Consider the following 26,827-nt stretch of genomic DNA (forward strand, 5'->3'; position numbering starts at 1 on the left):
CTAAGTAAGTTTTGCAGAACTTGGTGGATTAACATTTAAAATTTAGTTTTTATATGTTGCAAATATTGTAAGGAAGAGTACAAGCAAACAAAATACAGTATAGATTTCACCGAAAATTGTAAAGCAAAAGGAATATATATTTTCATGCAGCAGGTAATGAAACAGCCAGATATACATGTTTACTTAAAATATTTGTTTCTCTTTATACTGTATGTGCTATGAAGCTGATGACTGACTGAATCAGTATTGCCATGACAGATCTAAGTTTTAAAGCTTATAACAAGCTGGCTATTAAAGAACCTCTGAAATGAAACAGTGTTATGAAATTCTGCAGTTTAGTGGAATAAAAAGCCAATGACTGCAATAAAAAGTTACACAAACAAGTCAATGGCAAGAATGTATAGACTGAGTCATAGACACACAATACTTACCTGTTGGCATAATGACACTGAAGGCTTTAGACTGAGGACCTTGTCCCCTCCTGTTTGCTGCACGAATTTTGAAAATATAGCGTTCCCCAGGCTGCAGACCATCTATTATGGCAGAAGTAGTACCTCCACGGTAGGTGATGGACTTTGCTCCGAATGGTTTGAGAGCCGGGGCGTATGAAAGAATGTATTCTGAAATGATTTGGCAGACGGTTGGAAGGAGGAAACTGAAAACAGTCCTGTTTCCAGTGGACAGACTGTATGGGTAGGATGAATTAGAACGTGCATTACTAAAATTAATACATTAGCAATGCACGTCGAGTCAACAGCTGGAGTATAAAGACATGATATACAGTAAGCTAAATAAACATTCTTTCAACGTATTGGACAAGAATATATATTTATATGTATAGTAAGTTAGCTGATTAAGTATACAGAATACAGGAGATAAATCCTACAGAATATTTAAGCAACAACCTTAATTATTGATCGTTATACCAACCAATAATTGCGGTGGGAGCTATGCATCTCAAATGGAAAGCAAGTGGAAAAAAATAATAGTTACAAAGTCAAATAGTGGGTGGTTTAGCTATTGCTATCACAATTTTTACTTGTGAACACTGAAGAGTCAAAAAATTCTACACTCAGCATTTATTCTAATACAAACTTAATGGATTGAATCTAATGATAGTTAGAAAATTTGGTGAACATAATGAAACAGTAATATTCTAACCAGTTTTTAATTGCCTTATAGCTACTGGCAATAAAGTCTGATGCAACCAATAACTGTTCTGTATTGCTATTACAGAGTTATTTATGTTAGTAAAATAGGGTGGTACTGATTGTAAATACTCTGACAGTTAGTCAGCAGGTTCAAACCTTTTAATTCTAGTCGAAATTATAAAAATGTTTGATACAAAACAGTGTAGGTACCCAACTAACCTTTAAGACATGCAATATTAAAAGCAGGTAAAATACTTTGATTAGTGCTGCTTATTCTTCTATCATTTATTTGCTATAGAGTCCTGATGCAGGACTCTATAATCACTCTGTAATCACTTTGCACTTTAAGGCCCCAATCCGGCAGAAGAATCCCCACTACCACATAGAGTCCCATAGTTTTTGTGGGACTCCACCAGATGCAGAGGTCTAATCACTAGATCCTTGGCAATACTGGGACCTTAGGTTCCCTACTAACACAGCATTTAAGCAGGAGCTTAATTTGAAGCCCACGAGTAGTCCCATGGCAGCCAGTGAGACTACTCACATGTTTAAAAGTTAAGCACATGCTTAAATGCTTTTGTGGATTAGGGTCTTGATTAGTACAGTTGTCCATATAGGGCAACTATACAGTATATTAAATTCTTGCCTTGATAAGTTGAGATCTTATCTAAAAGAAATACCTTAACCTAATGATGGACAGACGGTAGTAACAACACACAAGCTCCGTCCAACACAGTTAAATACATATTTCCCCCTCACTGACACACAACATTCATTAACTGTAATGGGAGATGTTCACCCTGTGCAGGGGACCAGCACAAGGTCTAGGCACTATTTAAATCCTTCTGAAAACAGCACCTCTCAAAATAAGACTGAAGTGGTGCTGAGGCCTGGCATTGGCCATCTGCACTTGGGTGAACTTCTCCCTAATGGGAATAATTTATGCATGAAGGGGAACATATAACCTATAGTTTTCCCCTTTACACTCTCATAAGGCCTTGATTCAGAGAGTAGCATTTTTTGTATAGTAACCTGCAAGATGCCTTTTTCATCCCTCTATAATTTTAAAAATCTTATTATTAGCCATAAAAGAGAACTTTGGAAACTCTTTTCTAGGACTATGGAGAAGTGCTCCAGGGCAGAGCCCAAGGAAAACTATAGCCCACAACACTCTATTAAAAAAATTAAGGAACTTCTTTTCCCCTCTAAAAACGAATCTATAATGGTTGCAATAAGAAATGTGATGACTGTAAGACCTGGAACAACTCATAAAAACCGATTAAAAATGCATCATTCACACTGTCAGACATGAATGAATTTTACTTATCAGTGCAAAGGCTGCTAATCACTAGAAGGCCTGGGAAATATTCTTCCTTTCTGGTAGTAAAGAATATCCATACTGGAGGTACGAAACATATGATATACAGGAATGACATAGCGGCACTGCCCAGGAAAACTCTACAACAATTGTTATTTCTGGCCCTTTTGTTTGGCTGCTAGAGGGCAATGTCCTCCATTAGTGAGATATGAAAGGTGATCAAAATGGAAAACAAACAAAAAAGCTTACAAGGTGTGTGAAATAAAGCTAGTGTTTGGAGTAAACAATGATCACAAGAGACCTATTCCATGATTTCATTTTCACTGTACCTATATAATTTAATCAGGTTCATAAAAAATCCCTCTCCTATGGTACATCACATCAAAAGAAAACATTTTGGCCTTCATTTTCCTAAGTGATTTGGGGTGACCAATTTTTCAATCCCCAACCTGTGGCAGCTTAAAGGGGCCTGGTTTTCCAGAGTTAAGCACTCAGCCTCTGAAAACCAGGCCCCTGTAAAAAGGGGCATCAAGTTGAGCATTCAGAAATAGAGTCACCCAAATCACTGGCCACATTTGAAAATTTCAGCAAAATTTCAGGATTCCTCAAAACTCAGGGCACGTTTTTAAAATTTCACATCACATCCATGCATCACTGAGCAGGTCCTTTTGGGGGGGGGAGGTGTTTAAGCTCTAGGGTGAAACTTCGCCTCCACTGAAGTGCCTGGCAAAACTCCTGTTGATTTTAGTGGAGACAGATTTCACCCCTGGAGTGCACACTATGCAAGTCTTTTGTGCTGATATGATATATGCCCACTCTTTCTCCCTCTGCCATTGGCTTGGTGACTCCTGTGACAGCTGTATAATGTTCCAAAGGGATGGAGAGAAAAGCTAATGGTTCCTTCAGTCATGGGTGAGTGGAAGTAGCCTAATTACCTGCATATCGAGTTTTGAAGGGAGATGGGGGGAAAAAATGCTGGAAGGTTGTTCAAATCCCATCCAATTAAATTACTACTGATTGGAATACACTCCTACTGTGGTAACTGTTGCTTCTGTATGAAATATCCAAACACCAATGTTTTATGCTTGTTTCTTTAAGAGGGACTTTCACATTATCGTAAACTTTAAAAAATCATGAAACATAATTCCACCCATTCTGATGATTATCCTACTACCCATGCTCCTTTTTTTAACCATCATAAGGTCATTGTATTGCCTCCGTAAACAACTTTCCCCCAGTTCTTGCTACAGGAGTTAAATCATATGTTTGTATTTGTGACATCACAATCATTTTGATGACAAAGGCTTTGTGACATCCAGGCAAAGCACAATGGCTTCACTGAAGCACATGGCAAAAGCTGAAGCAGAGCTGGAAAGGAGAAAACTCTCCCACACATGCAAGAACTGTTAATAAGAGAAGATTACTGGTATGGTCAGCTGCTATTTGCATGAAATTCCTTTATTTCAGCTCACCACAGAGTGGAAGTCCCTTCTTGAAGAACTTGAGCTCCCTACAGTTGTACATTACATACAGCAGCAGCGTCAGTTTACCTTTATTAGTATAGTGTGATTTCTGCAGGTCATTTTGTCTTTATTTTCTCTCTCAATCTATTAAGTGGCAGAAATTACCTACCTTTTACTTTCCCTTCACTCTCTGCAAGAGGGTCCCAAGATGCAGTGACAGAGGTTGTTTTGCCTTTTATTGGCCAAACGTCTAAATTTTCAGGTGCACTTGCAGGAGCTGTGAAATAATACACAAGAATGGAAATTAAAGTCAGAAGTAATGGTTATACACAGTGGCATATTTTTTGCCCCATGTTTGCATCCCAACACCTTCTGTGCAACTATTTCAAAGACAAAACATGAAAAGCATTGCTAAAATATAGATCAATGTAGCTGCAGTAGATCTAATTTTCAAAAGGCACGTCAAGTTGTAGATAATTTTGATACATACCAGCTTCTGGGGTTCGTTGGTAAACGGAAGCACTCCATTTGCCTTCCTTCTCCCCCTCTGAAATTCGCACTGCAAACTCATACACGGTGTCTGGTATCAGCTTGTCCACTAACACCCGTCTGTTAGGCACTTGTTTGTAATCCCACCTTGCTGATTCCCCTTTCTCTCGATAACGAACAGCGTATCGCCTGGGAATGGAAATGTGAGAGCCAAAAATTCAGCAAATGAAGTCATTAGAATCAAACACAGTTCAAGCCTTTTTCTACTAATGTGCTTGGCTAAAAAAAAAGTCAGTGATAGGGGAAGAGTGAGCAACCATGAGCTAAATAATCTCTTTTAGAACATGTCTACATGAGGAGCACGTCACCAGGATAGGGATAGAGGTAAATTATACCAGCAAAGCGCTCCTCAAATGGACGCAGCTTACACTGGCAAAACTGCTCTTTTATCAGTATAGCTTATTCCACTACCCTGGAATGAAACAAGCAACATGAATAAAAGTGCAGTTTTGCTGGTATAACTGCATCTACACAACAGATTTCTGCCAGCACAGCTATGTCAGTCAGGGAGCACAGCTCTTCACATGCCTGACCAATGTAGCTGTGCTGGCAGAACTCTGTAGTGTAGACATTGTGTCACCGTACTGATCACTGTAGTATCTAGGTTCCCCCCAGTGCTAAGGTGAATGAGATGGAAGCTGATTGCGCCCTGGGAGGAACTCACTCTAGGGGAAATCAGGTAGCGTTTGCATGGCTGTCCTCCAACAGGGGCTGTGACAGAGAGGAGAGCCTTACTTTGGAGGCTGGAGTTACTAGGAGCTCTGCCAGTGGAGTCTCCCTGTGGGATGAGCTATATCAGCATATCTCAGGGTTGCACTCTCCTGAACCAGGATCTTTTGGCTGTAGGTTCCCCCAGTGGATCAAGGATTCCAGGCACCATCCACCACCACAATCCCCATCCAAGTGGGATTTTATATTACTAGAGGCCAAGCACTCTGAAGTTAATATATCCCATTGTCATATACTTAGATTGCAAGCCTTTGAGGCAAGGGCCTTCTTTTCGTGACACATGTGTACAGCACAGAATGGTGCCTGATCCTGATCGGGGCCACTAGAAGTTACTGAAATACAAATGAAGAGTAATACTAAAAATGTTCCTTAGCAACTTTTAAGCACACATTTTTTGGTTTCTTTAGTTGAGTCAATCACATTAAGCCAGGTGCCTTTTTAGTCTTTATGGCTCCTTTCTTATAACAGGGTGGCTTGCCCTTGGGCTGGAGAGCCTGGGGCTAAGCCAACCCTGATTCCAAAAATGAGCCTCACCTGAAGCGAATCAGGTTCTCTAACTTAAAGGCAGTAGGACGCTGCAGAGGGGTAACTGGTTGAGAGAGAGAGGAAAGATTGAGTTCCAGCCAGAAAGGGCTGAGAGCTGGTGGCTTCAGGTAGAGTTTATGATTTTCAATTTATCCGTGAGGTTGGACTCAATCAGTCATGATATTCTTGCTCAATAACTTTCTTCAGTCTTTTTAAACCCTGAAATGCGTCCTAAGCCCCAAAATTTGGATCTGAACTGTCCCCAAATTTAGATGTTTCTAGATATGGGATTTTGTCTTTCTATCAACTATTTTAGTTAAGAGGAGAAACTCTTATAAATCTTGGATTGAAAATTGACCAGCAGAGGTTTACAACCCTTCTAGTTTGAGGCCTTGTATCTCCCTGTCAGATGCTCTATCAGGCCAGGGAAAGCTTTCCCCATAAACTAAAATCTCCAGTTTATCTAGTATATGACACACATAGTGGAACAAATTAAGGCTGCCAGTACTGTTAAAGTAGAGGGGAAAGAGAGTGCAGTGAGACCTTTATACAGTTAACAAGAATATCCCAGGTTATAATAGCTAATGCTAACAAAATTTTGGAAGGGATATTAAATCTTCATGCTTCAGATTTTAAGCCAATCTCTAACTATTAGAGAACTAGATGACCCCTGATGTGGGAACACATTTTCCTACATCTACCTACTTCAGGGTTCTTACTCTGTCCTCTGAAGCATCTGGTGCTGGCCACTGTCAGAGACAGGATATTGATGTATATAGACCTTTGTCATGGTATAATTTCCCACTCTGAACCTTAGCGTCCAAAAGATGGGGTACCAGCATGAATTCTTCTAAGCTTAATTACCAGCTTAGAACTTGTAGCGCTGCCACCAGGTGCCTGGTACACTCTGGTCCCCCCCAAGACCTTGCTCGGGGAACCCCAAGACCCAGTCCCTCTGGATCTTAACACAAGGAAAGTAAACCTTTTCCCTCACCATTGCCTCTCCCAGGCTTCCCCTCCCTGGGTTACCCTGGAAGATCACTGTGATTCAAACTCCTTGAATCTTAAACAAAGAGGAAAATGCACCTCCCCCCCTCCTTTTTTCTCCCCCCCCCAGACTCTCCCTGAGAGAGAAAGTAATCCTAACACAGAGAGAAAATAACCTTTCTCTCCCCCTTCCCTCCTTTCTCCCCAACAAATTCCCTTGTGGATCCAGACCCAGTTCCTGGGGTCTCACCAGAATTAAAAAACAATCAGGTTCTTAAACAAGACAAGCTTTTAATTAAAGAAAGAAAAAAGAGTAAAAATTATCTTTGTAAATTTAAGATGGAATATGTTACAGGGTCTTTGAGCTATAGACACTGGGAATACCCTCCCAGCCTAAGTATACAAGTACAAATTAAAATCCTTTCAGCAAAATACAAATTTGAACTCCTTCCAGCCAAATACACATTTGCAAATAAAGAAAACAAACATAAGCCTAACTGGCTTTATCTACCTAGTACTCACTATTCTGGACATATAAGAGACTGTATGAGAGAGATTGGAGAGAAACCTGGTTGCACGTCTGGTCCCTCTGAGCCCCCAGAGTGAACAACAACCAAAATCTAACAGCACACACACGAACTTCCCTCCCTCAAGATTTGAAAGTATCCTGTCCCCCGATTGGTCCTCTGGTCAGGTGACAGCCAGGCTTACTGAACTTGTTAACCCTTTACAGGCAAAAGAGATATAAAGTACTTCTGTTCTATTAACTCCTACTATCTGTTTATGACAACCCTTGATCCAATATGGCAATTCCTATGTTCATATTCTGACTTCAGTCAAGCTATGCTTGTAACCACACTTTATTATTTAAATGGCAAACAAAGCTGTAAACATTGAAATCTTTAGTATACATCTTGAAAACAACATCACCACAAAGAAAAGTACCTAGTTGGGTCAATCTTCTTCGGTTTTTCATATATGGGATCCATCCACGTAACAAGCACAGATTGAGAGGACATAACACGAACACTTATATCTTTTGCCTCCTCTAGCTCATCCTCCTCTGAAATGACAAGGTAACACAGTGAGTCAATAATGAGAACTTTGGAGATCTCAATGCAGCAGTAATTCTGCCGCAATGACATTACCGTAAATATACTGTACTGATAAATGACTAACACAGATGATGGCACATGATACACTGAGAACAGGGAGAACCCCACAGCAATATGATTCTCCCTGCTACATGTCTTTGTACAAGAATAAGGTGCGGTTCTGTTGTGCAGAATTCTATAAGTGTTTAGACAATTCTAACCAGTTATTTATAGCAGATAAATAACAAAATTACAATAACAATCATTCTCCAGATATTCCCAGGGCACAGAACAAATGAAGCGCAAGGTTCACGCCCCCTGGGCTCTGCAGAAGGTAAAATTTGGAAGTTGTTCAGGTCTGAGGAGGGCTGGGACCAGTAAATCTTTGACCATGCAGAGCCACAGTCACTCTGCAAAGGGGAAAGTGATCCAGCTACAGGCCTTAGTGCAGTCCTGAGGTTGTAGTATTTGCCAGAGAGGAGCTCTACTGCTGCTTCAGTCAAGGAGTGAAGGAAAAGGATTCCTCTCCAGGCCAGGCCCCACAGAAATCCCAAGTGTGCATTCTAGTGATTTTGGCTGTGAACTGGGACTAGGATTTAATCCTTTATTAATATCAGTGTGAATACAAACATTAATGCAGTAAAATTGGATTTCTCACCCCCGCTTCACATTTTACGGTGTACTTTTTCAATAACACTTCACTGCTACGCTGGTATTTCTGACTAGCTAGGCTGGTTGTGTGTTTGTTTGTTTAAATATCTTATCCAAGGACCAGCGAGATCTCAAATTTGGTTATTCAAAATGAAAATATGATTATCCCAATATGATAGTATCTAGCTTTTATATAGCACTTTTCATCAGTAGATCTCCAAGTGTTTTTACAAAGGAGAGCAGTATCATCACCCACCATTATATCGATCGGGAAATTGAGGCATATGCAGGAGAAATATTTTGCCCAATGTTACCCAGCAGGGCAGCAACAGAGTAGGAACTGAACCCAGGTTTCCTGGCTCAGTGTGCTATCTGCTAGAGCACACTGCCTCACTTTGTAAAGCTTTGCAGCTAAAATGAGTTTTATTCTTTTTAAATTCAACTGATCCACAGTTTCCTCCCTTATGGACAGGAAGGCCAATCTGTTCAGAACTGCCTTTATAATGTCAGCCATCCTGAGGGTCAGAACTGAAAAATGGCCATCAGCTTCAGTTTCCTTGTAAATGCCACTGAGTAGCAGTTGTACTTCCCACTGCATTTCAGAGACGGCCTACTCATTTGCACTGTGCACTCTCCCTTAAGTTCAATGTAGGATACATCTGGCTGTCTTGTGTGTTCAGTTTCATTAACAACAAACCTGAAACAGGGAACCACTTTTCAGTCTCAGCATGATGCGCCAATCAGTCAGTAACAAATCATGGCCACATCTATGCAGACACACACCCCACTTTCCATGGGGATTGAAGCTAGGCCTTTCAACACCAAAAGTACAAGCTCCTGCTTCTGAGCAGGAGAACTCCTTATACTGTGAGTAGAAGAGTATTACAGTTATTGAGGCTAGCCTCAGGGAGGAACGTGCACCAAGGGCCTGAGTCAAAGCCCATTGAAATCCACTGAAAAACTTCCAATACCTTCAACGGGCTTTGGATGAAACTCTATCCCTGTGTGTTATGGTTAACATGCTTAGTGCCAGTGTAAAACAATGGCTTGTCTGTAGACAATAAGTAATTATATTTTACTTATCAAGAGCAAATTTTGGTTGGACAATGGGGTTTTTCCAAGCCTAACAACCACTATTTAAAAGAAGCAAGAATTTTTTTTTCCCATTAGAAAGTGGATTTTCAGCCATCTCTGTTTAACGGAAGCATCATATTGAAACAAGATACAGAATGACTAATGAAAACCATGTAATTTCTCTACAAGGTGTGATTTTAAAATGGAAAAAATTAGCATGACAGATTGATGATGTGACCTTCCAAGGAGAAGCCTGAGCCATGGCACCAATATAACATAGTGTCCAGATCAGGAACAGTTAATTTCATCACCCAGTTAAAACATCTAAAATGGTCTTCTACCCCCAGCATACTCTAACTGTGCTATGATGTTATCATAACCTTAGTCCCAGATTTGGACCTTAGCGTCCAAAATATGGGGGTTAGCATGAAAACCTCCAAGCTTAGTTACCAGCTTGGACCTGGTACTTGCTGCCACCACCCAAAAATTTAGAGTGTTTTGGGACACTCTGGTCCCCCTGAAAAACCTTCCCTGGGGACCCCAAGACCCAAATCCCTTGAGTCTCACAACAAAGGGAAATAATCCTTTTTCCCTTCCCCCCCTCCAGGTGCTCCTGGAGAGATACACAGACACAAGCTCTGTGAATCCAAACAGAGTGACTCCCCCTCTCCGTTCCCAGTCCTGGAAACAAAAGCACTTTCCTCTTCACCCAGAGGAAATGCACAATCAGGCTAGCAAATTCAACACACACAGATCTCCCCCTGATTTCTTCCTCCCACCAATTCCCTGGTGAGTACAGACTCAATTTCCCTGAAATTTCCCAGAAAAGAAAACTCCAACAGGTCTTAAAAGAAAGCTTTATATAAAAAAGAAAGGAAAAATACATACAAATGGTCTCTCTGTATTAAGGTGACAAAATACAGGGTCAATTGCTTAAAAGAATATTGAATAAACAGCCTTATTCAAAAAGAATACAAATCAAAGCACTCCAGCACTTATATTCATGCAAATACCAAAGAAAAGAAACCATATAACTTACTATCTGATCTCTTTGTCCTTACACTTAGAAACAGAAGATTAGAAAACAGAAACTACTTCTCCAAAGCTCAGAGAAAGCAGGCAGACAGAAAACAAAGACTCAGACACAAACTTCCCTCCACCCAGAGTTGAAAAAATCCGGTTTCCTGATTGGTCCTCTGGTCAGGTGCTTCAGGTGAAAGAGACATTAACCCTTAGCTATCTGTTTATGACAGATGTGGTGAGAAAAATGCCCGGCCATGTTGATGACTTAAAGCCACGAGTTCATTTCTAACCTCAGTTACAGTACACAGGTGTGCACTACCTCATTTCCAGGGAAGACGGGGAAGCTGCAGATACCTACCCCCTCTCAAAATCAGGGAACTAACAGAGATGTTTATATTCAGGCACTCAAGCCTGAAAATGTGGGCCTGGATCCTCAATGGGCCCACCCCTCTTTCTCTTATAGTCACTAGGAGCTTTGCCACTGGCTGCACTCCTTTAGGCACAAATCTATTGAGTCCATTATGAACAAATCTATTCTATTGTAATTTTTTACTAATTGAATTACAGGAGCAACCAGAGACATCAGCCAGGATCAGTGCCCCAGTGTGTTAGGTACTGTACAAAAAATCTAGTAAGAGACAGCTCTTGTCCCAGTCTATAGTCACAAAGCAGCATATATTTCACTTTTTATACACATGGCTCCACAACTTGCCTGTAAATATGAAAACAACATACCTGAGACCTTTCTCTTGGTTAAAGCTGCACTATAGACTGGCTGACTCTGTCCTTGGGAATTCCTTGATTGCAGTGAAACCACATAAACCGATTCAGATGCTACATGTGAGAAAAAGCACAGAGACTTTTCTATAATCTTTTCCACAGCAATAGTAAACAATGTTTCAATATTGTCAAGCAGACATCTTGTCACATTTTTATTAGGGAAATTCTATCTCTAGAGGAGGGAAAATCAGTTTCCTTGAGAGGTAACTTGGAAATCGTTAGCATTTACATCTAGAGGTTTTCATATGCACAATGACGGCATTTTAGAGGCAAGTACACTATCTATAACATGAAACAGTGTAGCATAAATCCCATAATCTGAAATTTGTTTGTTTTTTACTTTCTCCTGAAAAATTTCCAATTACTTTAAAAATATTATTTGCTCATTCTCTCTCTCTCTCTCAATGGCAGCTGTCTTGTAGAATAAAGGCAGTGAAAGACAAATGCTGCAATTTAAAACACTACATAGCATTTTTCATCATTATTTACTGCCTGATCCAGTGTTCACCGAGTTAATGAAAAAAATCCCAACGACTTCAGTTGATATTGCCCCTGAACAATGCAGGATGATATTTACCCTTAGGTATATTGATGTGTGATAGAGATAGAGAGCACAGGGAGCTTCTCCCACACACATCTCATCCCAGCAGCAGCTCCACAGGATTCCAAACCAGCTTGCTGGGCTTCAGGAGGGACTTGCACAGAACTTGGAGGGAGGAGCACAGGTGCAGGAGGGAAGAGTTTGGAGGAAGGATAAGGAAGTCACTGTGTGTGCACATGGCTAGAATGCTAGCTAGAATCGCAATGGCCCTGCAAATAGTTCTCTTCATAAAGAGCCAGTTTAGTTTAGTGTTAGCAACTTTGAGTCCTCTGATGCAGTAAGCAGTAAAGTTTGCTGTGGAGTGTACTCCTTACCTCTCTGAATTATTTGGCCTATGCCAGCAGGATGACTCAGGAAACTTCCACACAGTCAGCCCTGCTCCACTCCCTTGTTGACTCAGTATAGTAAGAAGGATCTTGCCTTCCATGATAAATATTACCTACTAATTAATGTCTTGATTCAGCAAGGTACTTGAGGCCATGCCTAACTTTAAGTCTGACTTCAGTGGGGTTACTCACAGGGTTAAAGTTAGACACATTCTTAAGAATCTTGCTGAATCTGGACCTAAAACTCATCCCTTGATGTTTAAGCAGTTCTGTGCTACGATGTGGATCACTTGCCCCATGTTGGAAGTCAATAAGTGTGTCTTAGAGTTGCCAACTTTCTAATTGCACAAAACAGAACACCCTAGCACCACCCCTTCCCCGAGGCCCTGCCTACCGACCTGCACCTTCCCCAAGGCCCTGCCCACCACTCACTACATTCCCTCTTCCTAGGTGGCTCGCTTTCCCACACCATCACTCACTCTCACTGGGCTGAGGCAGAGAGTTGGGGTGCAGGAAGGGGTGAGGGCTCCAACTGGGGGTGTGGGCTCTGGAGTGGGGCCGAGGATGAGGGGTTTGGGGCGTGGGAGGGGGCTCCAGGCTGCGGGGGTGAGGCCAAGGGATTTGGAGTGTGGGAGGGGACTGTGGGTTGAGGCAGGGGGTTGAGGTGTGAGAGGAGGTGAGGGTTTGGGCTGGGGGTGCTGGCTCTGGGGTGGGGCTGGGGTGCAGAAGGGATTGAGGGCTCTGGGGTGGAGCTGGGAATGGGGGGTTCAGGGTGTGGGAGGGGTTTCTGGCTGGGGCTGGGGGTTGGGGTGCAGGAGGAGGTGAGGGTTCTGGGCTGGGGTGTGGGCCCTGGAGTGGGGTCAGGTATAGGGGGTTTGGGGTGTGAGAGGGGGCTCCAGGTTTGGGGGGGCTCAGGGCTACAACAGGGGGTTGGGGCTCGGGGTTGGGGCATCGGCTTACCTTGTGATGCTCCTGGTCAGCAGCACAGTGGGGCTAAGGCAGGCTGCCTGCCTGTCCTGGCACACCATGTTGCATGCACCTCAGAAGCAGCCAGCAGGTCCAGTGCCTAGGCATGGGGGGAGCAGGAGGCTCCACTCTCTGCTCTCACCCACAGGCATCGCCCCCAGCTCCCATTGGCAGGTTCCCAGCCAAGGGGAGTGCAGAGCTGATGCTGGGGGCAGGGACAGCGCATGGAGCCCCGTGGTCCTCCCGCGTAGGAGCCAGACCTTCTGGCCACATCTGGGGCGCAGTGCAGTACCAGGACAGGTAGGGACTAGCCTGCCTTAGCCTTGCAGCACTGCCAACCAGACTTTTAACGGCCCGGTCGGGGATGCTTACCGGAGCCACCAGAGCTCCTTTTCGACCAGGTGTTCCGATCAAAAACCAGACACCTTGTCACCCCTAGCATGTCTTAATAATTCATTTGTTGTTATATTAAATACAGTAGCTCTGAAATTAACAGCCTGCTCGTACTTCATTGACTCAAATGGTCTCGAGCCTTCAAGTGCTTAGGCAAAGTGCAGCAGGAAGCACAAGGTTGTTGTGCTGTAGTGTTGCCAGAAGTGGAGGCCATATATGAGCCCAGCAACATTACGCACTTGGCATAGTCACCTCCAATGGGGGGAAAACATGTCTCATCCCCACTGAGCACCCACCCAATTCCTCTGATGAGTACAGGGGTGTGAGCAGAGAATGAGGAAGTATGGGTTTAAGTGGTCCTCAGAATGCAAAAGAGAGACTTAACTATGCACTCTCTTCTTTGGCCTTACTTTTACTAGGCAGGAATAACTTGATGACTACCTGCCTGAACTGCTCTCTTTAATGCAGTATCGGGTTCTGCTGCATTTTCTGTCCTGGCCATCATCTTTTACCTTGTGCTTACATGTGCACATTCCACATTGTGCAGCGTCCATCCCTAACAGTGTGCATCAGCATGTTTGGCATTGTCATTTAAACTACGAAGATATGGCCTCTGATCCTTGAGCACTGTTAAAAATATACACATTTCCAGTCTGTATTTGTCTAGCTTCATCTTCCAGTCACTGGATCTCATTATACCTTTGCCTGTTAGATTGCAGAGCCCATTATCACCTTGTAAGTACTTATAGACTGTGATCAAGTCGCCCCTTAACCTTCTCTTTGTTAAACTAAATAGATTGATCTCCTTGAGTCTATCACTGTAAGGTACATCTGAACAGAACAGCACACTACAGTACTGTAGATGCAACAAAAGGAACAGAAACCAAACTGATGAGCTGATGCCCCAGGCTAGCCTTGCCCCAACTAAGCTAGACCCATAGCATGGAAATTCAGCTCACCTAGTTTCTTAGCTTCCTGGCTTCGTTCATGTTTTTGCAGAGGAACATAACTCATCTTCCGGCTGCTTTCCCCATAGCCCAAGAGGTAGCCGTGAGGTCTGCGTGGATTCCTGAGGCCTGAGGCCTGGGGTAGCTTCCATCGGACAGATAACTTATTGCCTGGAGATCGGACACGCACTCTCAAAGGTTTGTTTGGCACTTCCTTCTCTTCAAAAAACAAGCAAGAAAACACACAAAAACACCATATTACTATTATGCATTTGTCGTATATGGCAGTAGTTGTTGTCTGTTTGTAGTATATGGCAGTAGTTGTTGTCTGTTGTCTGTTTAGCCATAAAATAACATCAAAATCTGTTTATAGCTCTTTTTAATTTTGTGATAAATCCAACCTCAATAGAAACATGTTCTCCAAGAGTGGAGTACAACACAATACATTTTTCCCAGACACTTCAGACAAAATGGTGTAAGACATCCAAAATGAAAATATATCATATTGCAAGTATTCCTGCCAAAAATCTTGGATGTCTGACAAATCTTGTTTCATCTTTTCCCTTCCCCTCCCACCCCCCCTATGGCTTCAGGCACATAAGTACATTATTTTCTGGCAAATATTACAGGTCAATATAAAATATAGTACAGAAATATGACACTATTTATTACTTTCCTATAGAAAACTATGTACACTGAAAGCAGTTTCTGCTCTCCAGTACAATCAGTTGTAACTCTGGTCACCTACAGCTTCTTAACCGTGCTTTCTTACATGTGCCTTAACTCTTGACTTCTAAAGTTCAAAATTACAAACTTACTTTATATGATCACTCATGCAGCTAACACCACAACTGGTACTTTATAAAAATCATTTGTAGTTGATATTTCTAATAAGTCAGAAACTTTCCTCTTAAGAAACCATATTTATATGACTACTGCTTGAGCAACTAAGTCACTCATTCCAATGGCATTACCTTCTTTTTTTGTGCCAGTTCCCAATTTAAATATACATGGTATCATGCTAACAAGTACGCAATGGTAAAAGTAGATAGCTCCCCCTACTGTTTCTCTCACTGCACCAGCCAGGAAGGAGTGCTGCTTACCCAAACCAGGGAGAGAAGATGGATCTGTGTTCCCTCCCATTTCCCTTTATTTTAATCCCTGCTAGCACCATTCAGAGAGCAGGTACACTCATTAGATGGCACATTTCCTCTGTGAGATCAAGTTATTCTAAAGGAAATGCCACTGCCTACATAAAGTTTCAGAAGAGGATTAGACTGTCTTTTCTGGGCTCTGGGTCATCACGCTCCTGTGGCTTTTGGCATTTTGCTAAAAGTTAGAAAGTTGCGAGGTAAAAAAAATACCGGAAGAAGAAAGATGTGTAAAACTTTAGCTGATGCGATTGCACCAGCACCATGGGGCTCCAGTTCTGATTCAGATGCTGACTGGGACTCCTTGATGCTATTGCAATGCAAAAACTAAATTTGAAAAATATCAATCAATCAATAAAGATTAGAGAGTATGTAATAGACACCCTGCAGATAAAGCAAGTTCTCTCCTTAATTTTGCTTTCACTCTAGGCCATAGGAGCAACTTTCCTTTCAATTACACCTGCAAAACTTCACTGAGCTCAGGGTTGAGGCAACAGCAAAGAGAATTTGTCCGTCTGGATCCAAATGTCCCCAGTTGGAGGGACTAAGCATGCCTACTTTTGGCACCACTTCAAGAAAATATCCCTATGCAGGGATGCATGTAAGCACATACTTAACTTTAAGCATGTACCTAAGTCAAATTGGAACTAATAGGACTTAAATACTGCTTAAAGTTAAGTAACATGCTTAAATGCTTTCCTGAATCAGGGCCTCAGAGTTGCTATTCACATATCCAAGGGTCAACTATGAATGATTACTAACTGTAGTCTGTAACCTATCATTTAAATCAGCTTCTGCACCAAATGAGTGGAGGATAGGTAATATGACACCAATTTTTTAAAAGGGCTCTAGAGGTGATCCCAGCAATTACAGGCTAGTAAGCCTGACTTCAGTACCTGACAAACTGGTTGAAACTATAGTAAAGAACAAAATTGTCAGACACATAGATTAGCATAATTTGTTGGGAAAGAGTCAACATGGTTTTTGTAAAGGGAAATCGTGCCTCACCAATCTACTAGAATTCTTTGAGGGGGTCAACAAGCATGTGGACAAGGAGGATCCAGTGGATATAGTGTACTTAGATTTTCAGAAAGCCTTTGACAAGGTCCCTCACCAAAGGCTCTTAAGCAAAGTAAGCTGTCATGGGATAAAAGGGAAGATTCTCTCATGGATTGGTAACTGGTTAAAAGATAGGAAACAAAGGTTAGGAATAAATGGTCAGTTTTCAGAATGGAGAGAGATAAATAGTAGTGTCCCCCAGGGGTCTGTACTGGGACCAGTCCTATTCAACATATTAATAAATGATCTGGAAAAACGTTTAAACAGAGAGGTGGTAAAATTTGCAGTTGATACAAAACTACTCAACATGGTTAAGTCCTAAGCAGACTGAGAAGAGCTACAAAAGGATCTCTCAAAACTGGGTGACTGGGCAACAAAATGGCAGATGAAATTCAGTGTTGATAAATGCAAAGTAATACACATTGGAAAACATAATCCCAACTATACATATAAAACGATGGGGTTTAAATTAGCTGTTACCACTCGGGAAAGAGATCTTGGAGTCACTGTGAATAGTTCTTTGAAAACATCCACTCAACGTGCAGTGGCAGTCAAAAAAGTGAACAGAACGTTGGGAATTATTAAGAAAGGGATAGATAATAAGACAGAAAACATCATATTGCCTCTATATAAATCCATGGTACGCCCACATCTTGAATACTGCATGCAGATGTGGTCGTCCTATCTCGAAAAAGATATATTGGAATTGGAAAAGGTTCAGAAAAGGGCAACAAAAATGATTAGGGGGATGGAACGACTTCCGTATGAAGAGAAATTAATAAGACTCAGACTTTTCAGCTTGGAAAAGAGACAACTAACGGAGGATATGATAGAGGTCTATAAAATCATGACAGGTGTGGAGAAAGTAAATAAGGAAGTGTTATTTATTCCTTCTCATAACACAAGAACTAGGGATCACCAAATGAAATTAATAGGCAGCAGGTTTAAAATAAACAAAAGGAAGTATTTTTTCACACAACACACAGCCAGCCTGTGGAATTCTTTGCCAGAGAATATTGTGAAGGCCAAGATTATAACAGAGTTCAAAAAAAAAGAACTAGATAAATTCATGGAGGATAGATCCATCAATGGCTATTAGCCAAGATGGGCAGGGATGGCATCCCCAACCTGTTTGCTAGAAGCTCAGAATGGGCGACAAGGAATGGATCACTTGATGATTACCTGTTCTGTTCATTCCCTCTGGGAATCTTTATTAAGCAATCATCTGCCCTAAGCAACCACCTAAGGTATCTCAATCATTTCCCAAAGTTAAATTATCACTTGCAAGGGATCACTTTTCCAGTGCGACCAGAGACTGCCTAGACCTGGTCACAGAGCTCTCCTAGCAGACCACCTGAAAAGGTTTGGATTTCAGTGCTCCTAAAGCACATGCTAGATGACGGACACGGCTTCAGGGCACAGGGCATTGTGCACTTTGCAGAGTTCTGTGTATTGCTTTTAGTTTTTATGATGAAACGCCTTTTGATTTGACGTAACTATTATATAACTGACCAACTGTTCAATGGTTCAGCCATATATGTACAGATGACATTTTTAATCTGTTTTTCTTAAGTATTTATAGTTCAATTATTTTATAAAGTTAAAGTTTTAAAATATTTTTACTTGTGTGGCCAGATTCACCTCTACATTCTGGTTTCTTTGCACCAGTCATTCAACACAAAGCAGATATAAACCCAGATTAACCAGCAAATTAAGCCAGCTTTACAGCTGCTTTGAGAAGCTGGCACAATGCAAATGGGTCAGAGCATAGCAGTGGATCTGGTCCTAAGTGTTACTTAAAAAAATAACAAATTTTATATTAAATAAGTATTTAATTTATGGGATTCCCTTTCACTTTTCAAATAACATTTTCAGTCACTCTCATTAAAAGGCTACCTGCTCAAGCAACCACTTTTTCTTGTTCCTTTGTCACTTAATACAGGTTTTACCATATAACCCATTTTCAAAGGTAAATTATTTACAGACTGCATATACTGTCCAGTGCTAATTTACAGTCCTGTCATACAGAACTATAAATCTAGCAAATTCAAGTCCTGAATCTCCTCTTCCCCTTTATTTTGTAATAAATGTACATTATCGCTGAAGCTTTTCTTCACTGAATCAACTAAGAAGAGCTTACACTAGCTAAATAATGTAATTAAACCTTTGAGAAGCTTGTTGGCTGAGTGTGGCAGGAAGGGAATCTACAGTGGATCATTTTTTTCTTCACCAGTTAGTGTCATAGCTTTCCAACTGGAATTACTATAAGGAGTTCCAGGGGACAAAGGGTATAAAAGAAACCAAGCCAGCCAGAAAGCCATATGGAAAGTATTCTATTTAAAACAAATGTTGCTTTAGGCAAAAAGAAGTGTATCTGCTCTAATGTTAAATGAAGGACATTCATTGAGATTTTAAAAATAGGACATTGCAAGCTTTAAAAGATATTCCTCATGCTAGTTCCAGGGATTTCGGCCTGTCTGCCCCATTTTACTAATAACCTATTTCTTGTTGCCACAGTTCAACCCCAATTATCTGAAGGTGTCAAGGACACCGAACATTTTTGAACAAACAGGGGTTCAGATAATTGTAGGTGCCAGCCCAGCTGGCTTTTGTATCTGCACTCAAGGCTAGGAACCCTGAGCACCAATCCTGCTAAACCTGCTAGCAGGCTGGATTCTCCTAGGCTAGTTGGCTTTGCAGCTCCAAGGGCCAGAACGCCTCAGGACTGAACTGCACATGAGTCCTGGTCACGAGAAGCTAAACTCCCTAGGACAGGACTAAAGCTGGAGTCTTGTGGGGCTCTGTAACTCCCCAGGACCAAAGTCATTGCACAGCTCACTATTTGAGCGAGATCCTGAATTCACCTCAGCTATTCAGTTGTATCTGGGGATAGGAGAGACGAGGAACTCAATATTTTAAAAATCACTCAAGCCTCCAAAACCAACAAGCCATCCCACCACAGCTATTGATTCAGTTACAGATTTCAAAGTGAACACATTCCAAGAACTTCCTGACCCCAAAATACACTGTGTGCCCCTGATGCCAACGAAACCCTGGAGCTAGCAAGATCTGAAAGCCAGCCTAGCACAACAGTGACTGCTGGAGCTGCTAATGAGACCACAGGTTAGATTTTTGTGGAATACTGGTGTAGGCAGCATTCCACAAAAGCATCTTTAGAGCTCAGCAGAATTTGGGTTCTGAAGAGAGGAGGGTGGGCCAGGGAAGGAAAAAATTCTCTGTTTGGCAGAGGGAAGGTGACAGACTGAAACAGAGGAAGAGGAAGTTTACCAGAAAATGTTTACACTACGGTGAGATGAAAATGGGAAAGCAGGTGGAGAATCTGGTTCAGAGGAAGGGTGAAAGAAGTGGTGGAGATGGGAAAAAGCAAAGAGAAGAACAGGAGCAGGGCAGGAAATGAAGGATGGAAAAAGACAAAACAAAGCTGGAATAATTTTTTGTACACCTAACAAAATGGAGCATTTTGAGTTTCATCCATTACAAATTGGGGCTTGCAAAAATCCACTCTGCTCCTGAGAGCAGATTAATAAGAGAAGCTAATAAAAGACAGCCTGGTGTTCGCTGAAATACACATTAGAAGCCAGATTCAGTAAAGGTGATGCAAAGAGATGCAAACAACACCTCCCTTCTCAGGAATGGATTCTCCATAAGGAAGGGCAGGAGCTTTAAGTCACAGTTAGGTATTCCATGTGCTGAATCAATGCGCCCCACCACTCTGGCTGGCCTGAAATGAACCATGACACTACACACTTTTGGGGCATTGCTGACCTCAGTGGGGCCCTGGAGTGGAGGGGTGTTGCCAATGCTTTCTGCTATCAGTCTCCTTCTCCCAGATGACTTCCCCCTATGACACTGGAACTGCCAAAGACAAAACATGTCAGAGCAATGTGAAAACTGCAGAGCCTGCCGTTTTTATTGCACCTGAGATGTTTCCGTGTTCACTACTCTTCCACAGAAATCTAATCTTACATTTTAGACGGGTTTCAGCTGCATGGTTCCCACTGGGCTTTGAATCAGGCCTTCAACAAAGCAATCAAAGACTCATTGACTTCAGTCTGCTTGGATCAGGTCCTAAATCAGAAGGAGTCATAATTATGAACCCCCTCTCATGTCCAATAATTTTTTTTTTCAAAATTTTGGTGCTAGTGGCTACCCTAGGTGAGCTGCTTGGTAGAGCGAGGGATTGAGTCTCTCTCTCCCCTTTTTCCTTTCCTTTGTGCCTTTTAAATACTGCTACCATTTTCTGGACATGTAGTTGGGCACTACTGATGTGGCAAAGCCGAAGTAGCTGCACGCATCCAGAAATCTGATATCTTCTGAGAAGCTGCCCATTAAAAAAATGTAAGTATTTATTAAAGTTAAGTCACAAGTAGCACTACAGATTATTTCCCTCACAAGCTCTTTTAGAAGAAAACCCCACATTATCTGCCTGTACAGGAAGCTGTATCTTGGCCCCAAGAATTCAGGCCTGACTTAGGCCCTGGTCTTATCCATTCACAGTCAAAATGCCTATTGATTTTTCCAGAGTTTTTGTCTGGGATAAAGCTTTATTTAATGAGCTTCCTCCAGAGCACAAGGTCTAAGGCAGCCTACAATGTCTTCCAATGGCCACACAAGGAGGCATGTCTTATTTGCCAAATCACACAAATTCTTTAGCGAAGAAAGTAAAGTAAAATGATCAGCTACAGAAAAAAGCACTGACTCTAGCTGTGTGGGGGGTGGGGGGAACCCTACAAATCAAAACATTCTATTAAATTAACAAGCCATCATAGTCAGATACCACAAAAATATCAGGAGTTGTCAATTTAGCACCACCACAGGAGATAATTACTATTCAGTGTTTGCCTTTCCCTTCCTTAGTCAGCAAGAACGTTTCTGTGTTTTCATTCCATGTGGTATTATTGTGGAGCTGGAAAACTGGATATTCTGCTGCAAAAGTTTCAGGTAGTTAGCAAGAGTTCTGTGGCAAATATTCCTACAATTGAAAGCAATCCACATGAAACGGATAGAGAGCTCTTGGAATATCTCTCCTTCTATACATGTTTTAAATCAGTGCATCTAAGTACACTGCCATGTGCGGAAGGGTAAAGTAACAAAACCAGTAGAGATCAATTGCTGTCATTTAGTAATAATGAGCACATAACAACACACTGATTGAAAACACTCATCAAAAAGGACTGTAAACATCAGCTGACAACTGAAATATTATCGAGGTTATTTTTATGCTTGCAAAATAAAACAAATACATTGCAGTCTATATTGTACAAATAATGGATGATTTGTTCATTAAAATAGAAAGTTTCAGCTATCAAATAAGATCAGTTGATTGATTGATTATCTGCTCATCACATGGGATCAGGGCACTTGTGCAAAAGTTAAAATAACTAATATGAAAGACCAAATAATATGGGTATTAATACCAAACCGCTTGATTCACTCACCACTCTCCCACAGTAAATCTCCTTTTGGTTTAACCAGCCACTCCTCTGCTTCCTAACTGCAATCAATTGCCTTCTAGTTTAATAACTAGACAGGACAAGTGCAGCTTATACCACAACTCAAAAGCTGCCAAATTCATGCATTGGCAGCCTGCAAGAAGGATCAAAATCCAGAGCTGAGGAGAATCCCACCAAGAATGTTCTGCAACCTGCCCAACCAAGTTCACCACTAGAGACAAGGGAATAAGGGCATTCCAACCAATTGCAACTACCATGACAGGGCATAGGGCATGAGGGGATCTCAAAACAGTCAAGATATTTCTGTTGAATCGGATACTAATGCAACAAGTGCTAGCTGGAGTCCAACCTCTCTTAAATATGAACTCTACCGCTATAATAGTGGAGTCATGGGTGTGCTCCGCAGTACTGTACAAACAAAAAACACTCCTTATGTGAATTTACTTTTAAAAAAAAAAAGTACCTGGGTCAGCCCGCTTGGTAGGTGGCAATGTTCTGCACTACTATTCACGAGACCTGATTTCCCTGCTGATCCCAGTCTCTTGTTACCTATGCTGCAGAGGCTCAGAGGACTCAGTGCCAGGGTAGGGAATTGTGTTTCCACACTGCAAAAGTTCCTCCCCCAAACTTGTAAAGAGTGGCATGACTGACCTGCTTCTGCTGGAAAGGAGGTGGATGCAAGGCCGGCCCTCCAGAACAAGGCTTAAAGTGGATTAGATCTTCTGAACTACCAGAAGGATCAGAAATGCAGTAGTTCTAACCCAGCAAAATGAATCAGTAAATGAAAGAAGAGTCCCACCAAGTTTTCTCTCTTATTCTTCTATGGATAGTTTTAAAGATAATTCCAATTGCAAGATAAAACCCTTTTAAAAGTATCCACAATCTTAATACCTACTGGCTTGGCCTCCTCTCACCATTGAAAACTTTTACTTTAAAACACTTAGCATTTGGAGAGTCCGTTACAACATTAACCAATCAGTCTTTACAACAACCCTGTAGATAATCCCATTTTATGTCTTGGGGAACAGGGTTAAAGAGGTTAAGTAACTTACCCACAGTCACAAAGAGTCAGAGAGAGATGCTGGCTCCACAGAAGTCAATGGTAAAACTCTCATTGACATCAATAGGGCCAGGATTTCAACCTCAAAGTCATAACCAGGATTAAAACGCCTGAAGCCACTGATGCCCCACTCCTGTGTTCTGACAGCAGCTCTCTATCGCTGTCTCTAGTAATGGTGGGGGAAAGTATCCCAGTGTTTTCTATTAAGTGAGTTCCTAAATAATAAATGTTAATAACAAATAAAGTATGGCAACTCATCATTAGCATGTGTCTTGCAGTGTTTATTATTTTTCACTTGGTTCTCTACTGTTCTCAAGAGGCAATTCATTTCATACATCTGTTTTAAGTACTGGTATAATTCTGATATGCCATTTTAAAGTTGCATTCAACGTGAAAAGTACAGATTATGAAGCAGAGTATATTTGAAAGAGGAGAAAGTAGACCAGCCAAGTCAAGCACATAAAAACTTTTCATTAATCTTTACAACTCAAAGTTTGCCATCAATCTGCTATTCCAGAGAAAAGGGGGATGGAGGCTACCACTATTCCAAGAAATGAAAAGAAAACAGCGCCTTAACGACCCACCAGACCACGGAAATGGATCCGATTAGACCACAACTCTCCTGGTGCGCACTCGCTCTGTCATCCTCAGCCTTTGTAATGAGCCCGGTGCCACATCAGCATACGGGAAATAAAATACCAAGAAAAGTTGTTTTCAGACCAAAGCTTAATTCACTGTATCACCTTGGTGAAATATTTATGGAACGGAAATTAAAATATATATATATATATATTGCAGCTTAAGGCCTGCACGATCCAAGTCCTATTGAGTTAATGGAAGCATTTCCATTGACTTCAGTGAGAGCTGGATCAGGGGCATAGTTGCAAGAGCAGAGGCATCTCCTGCAAAAGGTGTGCCAGTTCAAACAATGGTGATGTGGTCCTCTGAGATTTATCCTCACCACTGCTTATTTTTATCCCCTTTGTTCTGCTGCTGCAGCAGCACTGAAGACATATTCCTGAAGAGACAGACAGACCACTAACTTTGGTAGCTTATTTTTATGATTGCCCTACTGACAGTACTGTACCTTGACTAAGCCTTCACTGGACCCGATTCTTCTCTCACTCCCACAAGTTTTGTGCCATTGACTGATGCAAAGGAAATGAATACCGGGCCTAAGATGTGCTATTTACACCCACAAATAAGGGCAAGAGCCTGAAGCCTTACTTGAGTTAGGAACTAGCTTACTGCAATCAGTGGGACTGCTCATGGTGTAAGGTACTACTGAACATGAGTAAAGGCATGAGAATCTGGCCATAACAAAAAAAGCTTTAATCCTGCTCCCATTGAAATCAATGGCAAAATTCAATTTGACTTCAAAGAGAGCAAGATCTGGTACTTGACCAAACAGGTAGGTAGCTTCTCCTTGCCATTCAAAGAGCAATGTTCTAAGACTTGCTTACATGGATTCTGGGACAGCTCTTGCACTTAAAGCCAATGGAAGTTTTCCGATGGATTTATATGGCTTCTGTATCAGTGCCTCTCTTGGGACATGATCCATCATTAAGAAGTTTGAGGGAAGTTCCCTATAAAGCCTTTGTCTGTTGTGTGCAAGCATGTCTAAAGAAGTAGTTTGTCTGCACTTCTGCTTGTCTGTAGCAAATAGAGAATGTAATTCTTTAGTTGTCTGCATAACACAATGGAAAGTGTGCCATAATTCACCGGGCCCAGGCCAAGAATTTTCGGCAGTGTACCAGTAGCCAACAGTAATGTCTGTTTTATGTGAAACCATTCATTATAAATCTTTAGAGGAGGTTACCTGGCATCCAGAATACATTTGTTAAAATGACAGGCTTTGCAGACATGTTCAAAAATGGTGCAAAACTCTCTTTTAACAGCCCTGTGAGCGCTTAGTACAGTAGCACAGGGACATTTTCAAACTCAAGGAAGAAATATGCTCAATGCATGTATTATTACTTAGGAACAACAGAGTGAATTGTTGATAGGTTAATAACATTCCAACCCCACCCTCAGGGCCAGACCCAAAGTCCACTTAAGTCAATGGAAAGACTTCCACTGATTTCAATGGGGTTTGGCTTGAGCCCTAAACATCTAGATTGCTATTCCATTTTGTGTTTGTTGCCTTTTTCTATTAATGTTGTTCTTTCTCCCTTTGGGTATCTCCTGTAGCTATCTAATGTCAAGTGTACTCTCAGAAAAACATGAAAAGAGCTGTCTCAGTGCATGACAACGACAAACTTCATCCTGCAATGGGTGCAACAGTCCAACTCCACATGGATCAGCTTGCAGGATCGAGGCCTGAACCCTCATAGGCCAAAGGTGAGCTCTCCCTCAGATGCTTTGTACTGTCACACTCTACAAAGGTTGGGAGTGGAAGCTAACATTTCCTTTAGTCTCAGTTGTAAAAGTGTCCATCCAGAGCACTGAGCAATCATTATAAAATACATTTATGCTCAGAACAATGAGCCAGTTTGGGCTTATTAGGGGTGAGGGGCTTGCTAAAGCTGATGAACCTCTTAAGGCTCAGAGAGTAGGAAGCTGGCAAGCTGCTAAGCATTGCCTCCAATGGCTTGTGGGGTAGATTCCAGAGGTCTCCCTAGAGCCTCCTAAGGCTTATAAAAGGGGCATGAACCTCCTAGAGCTCATGGCAAGGCCACACAAGACTTGTGAGGTTTTCAAGAGGGAGGCTAGAAACTCTGATGGGCCTCTTGAAGCTTACAGGTGATGGTATTTGTTGCCCCCACCACACACAGTGAGCCTCACAGGTGTCACAGGAGACAGAGGCAGTCGGGGGCTGAAGAGCCCTATAAGGCTTGTGGGGAGCCCAGGGTGAGTGCCACTTCACTCTGCAGGACTCATGCGTGGCGCCAGGGAAGCAGCAGGGAAGACAACCTTCACTTCCCCGTAAGTGCAAGTCAAGGGGCTATAATGCTACACTGGGAATAGGTCTCCCTGAAGAGTAGCTGTAATGAATTTACTTCCACATGCACTCCATCTCAGAGTGCCTTTCCATGCCCATTCCTAAAATACCAGCTTTACTCATTGTGGCGCTCTGCACAGAGGGAGAGCCACATTCAAATTCAAAGCAGTCCTGTGTTCTGCTCCTTTTTCCTGAGTTAAATGTTTAATAGGTGATTCTCCCTCATTTCATAATCAGTTAAGTTAGTAAATTACTAAAATAGCATACTGTACTAAAGTGGCTTACATTATTAAATCCAGTTTAAAATACATAAGAAATCTAGCTAAGTCATAAATCAAGAGACCAGTGGAAATGGATTATGGTGCCTTTCCTCCTCTTCCAACATTTTCTAAATTACAAACATGGATAATTTTGTTATATTAGTATTTACCAACAGAAACAATTCCAAGTAATCTCCCAGTCCAGATGTTCTTGAAAAAGAATTGGACAGTTGGTTCATAAATCAAGTTAGCAATTTCCCCATCACTTTCTTAAGCAACTTTGCTTACTTCACCAATCAGCCAAC

At 41.7% G+C, this 26,827-nt stretch overlaps 1 protein-coding gene across 1 annotated transcript in view; it reads right to left on the minus strand.

Annotated features, from left to right (window-relative positions):
- The window catches only part of FNDC1 (fibronectin type III domain containing 1), a 130,183-nt gene that overhangs the window by 62,777 nt on the left and 40,579 nt on the right, over nt 1–26,827 (minus strand). The window contains exons 2-7 of the mRNA XM_050949406.1: nt 14,590–14,796; nt 11,300–11,398; nt 7,668–7,785; nt 4,423–4,610; nt 4,102–4,209; nt 432–620 (exon numbers count right to left, since the gene is read on the minus strand). Coding sequence (XP_050805363.1) covers nt 432–620; nt 4,102–4,209; nt 4,423–4,610; nt 7,668–7,785; nt 11,300–11,398; nt 14,590–14,796 — 909 coding nt within the window. The remainder of the gene's footprint in view (nt 1–431; nt 621–4,101; nt 4,210–4,422; nt 4,611–7,667; nt 7,786–11,299; nt 11,399–14,589; nt 14,797–26,827) is intronic.

Source organism: Gopherus flavomarginatus, chromosome 4, assembly GCF_025201925.1.
Source record: "Gopherus flavomarginatus isolate rGopFla2 chromosome 4, rGopFla2.mat.asm, whole genome shotgun sequence".
Lineage (NCBI taxonomy): Eukaryota > Metazoa > Chordata > Testudines > Testudinidae > Gopherus > Gopherus flavomarginatus.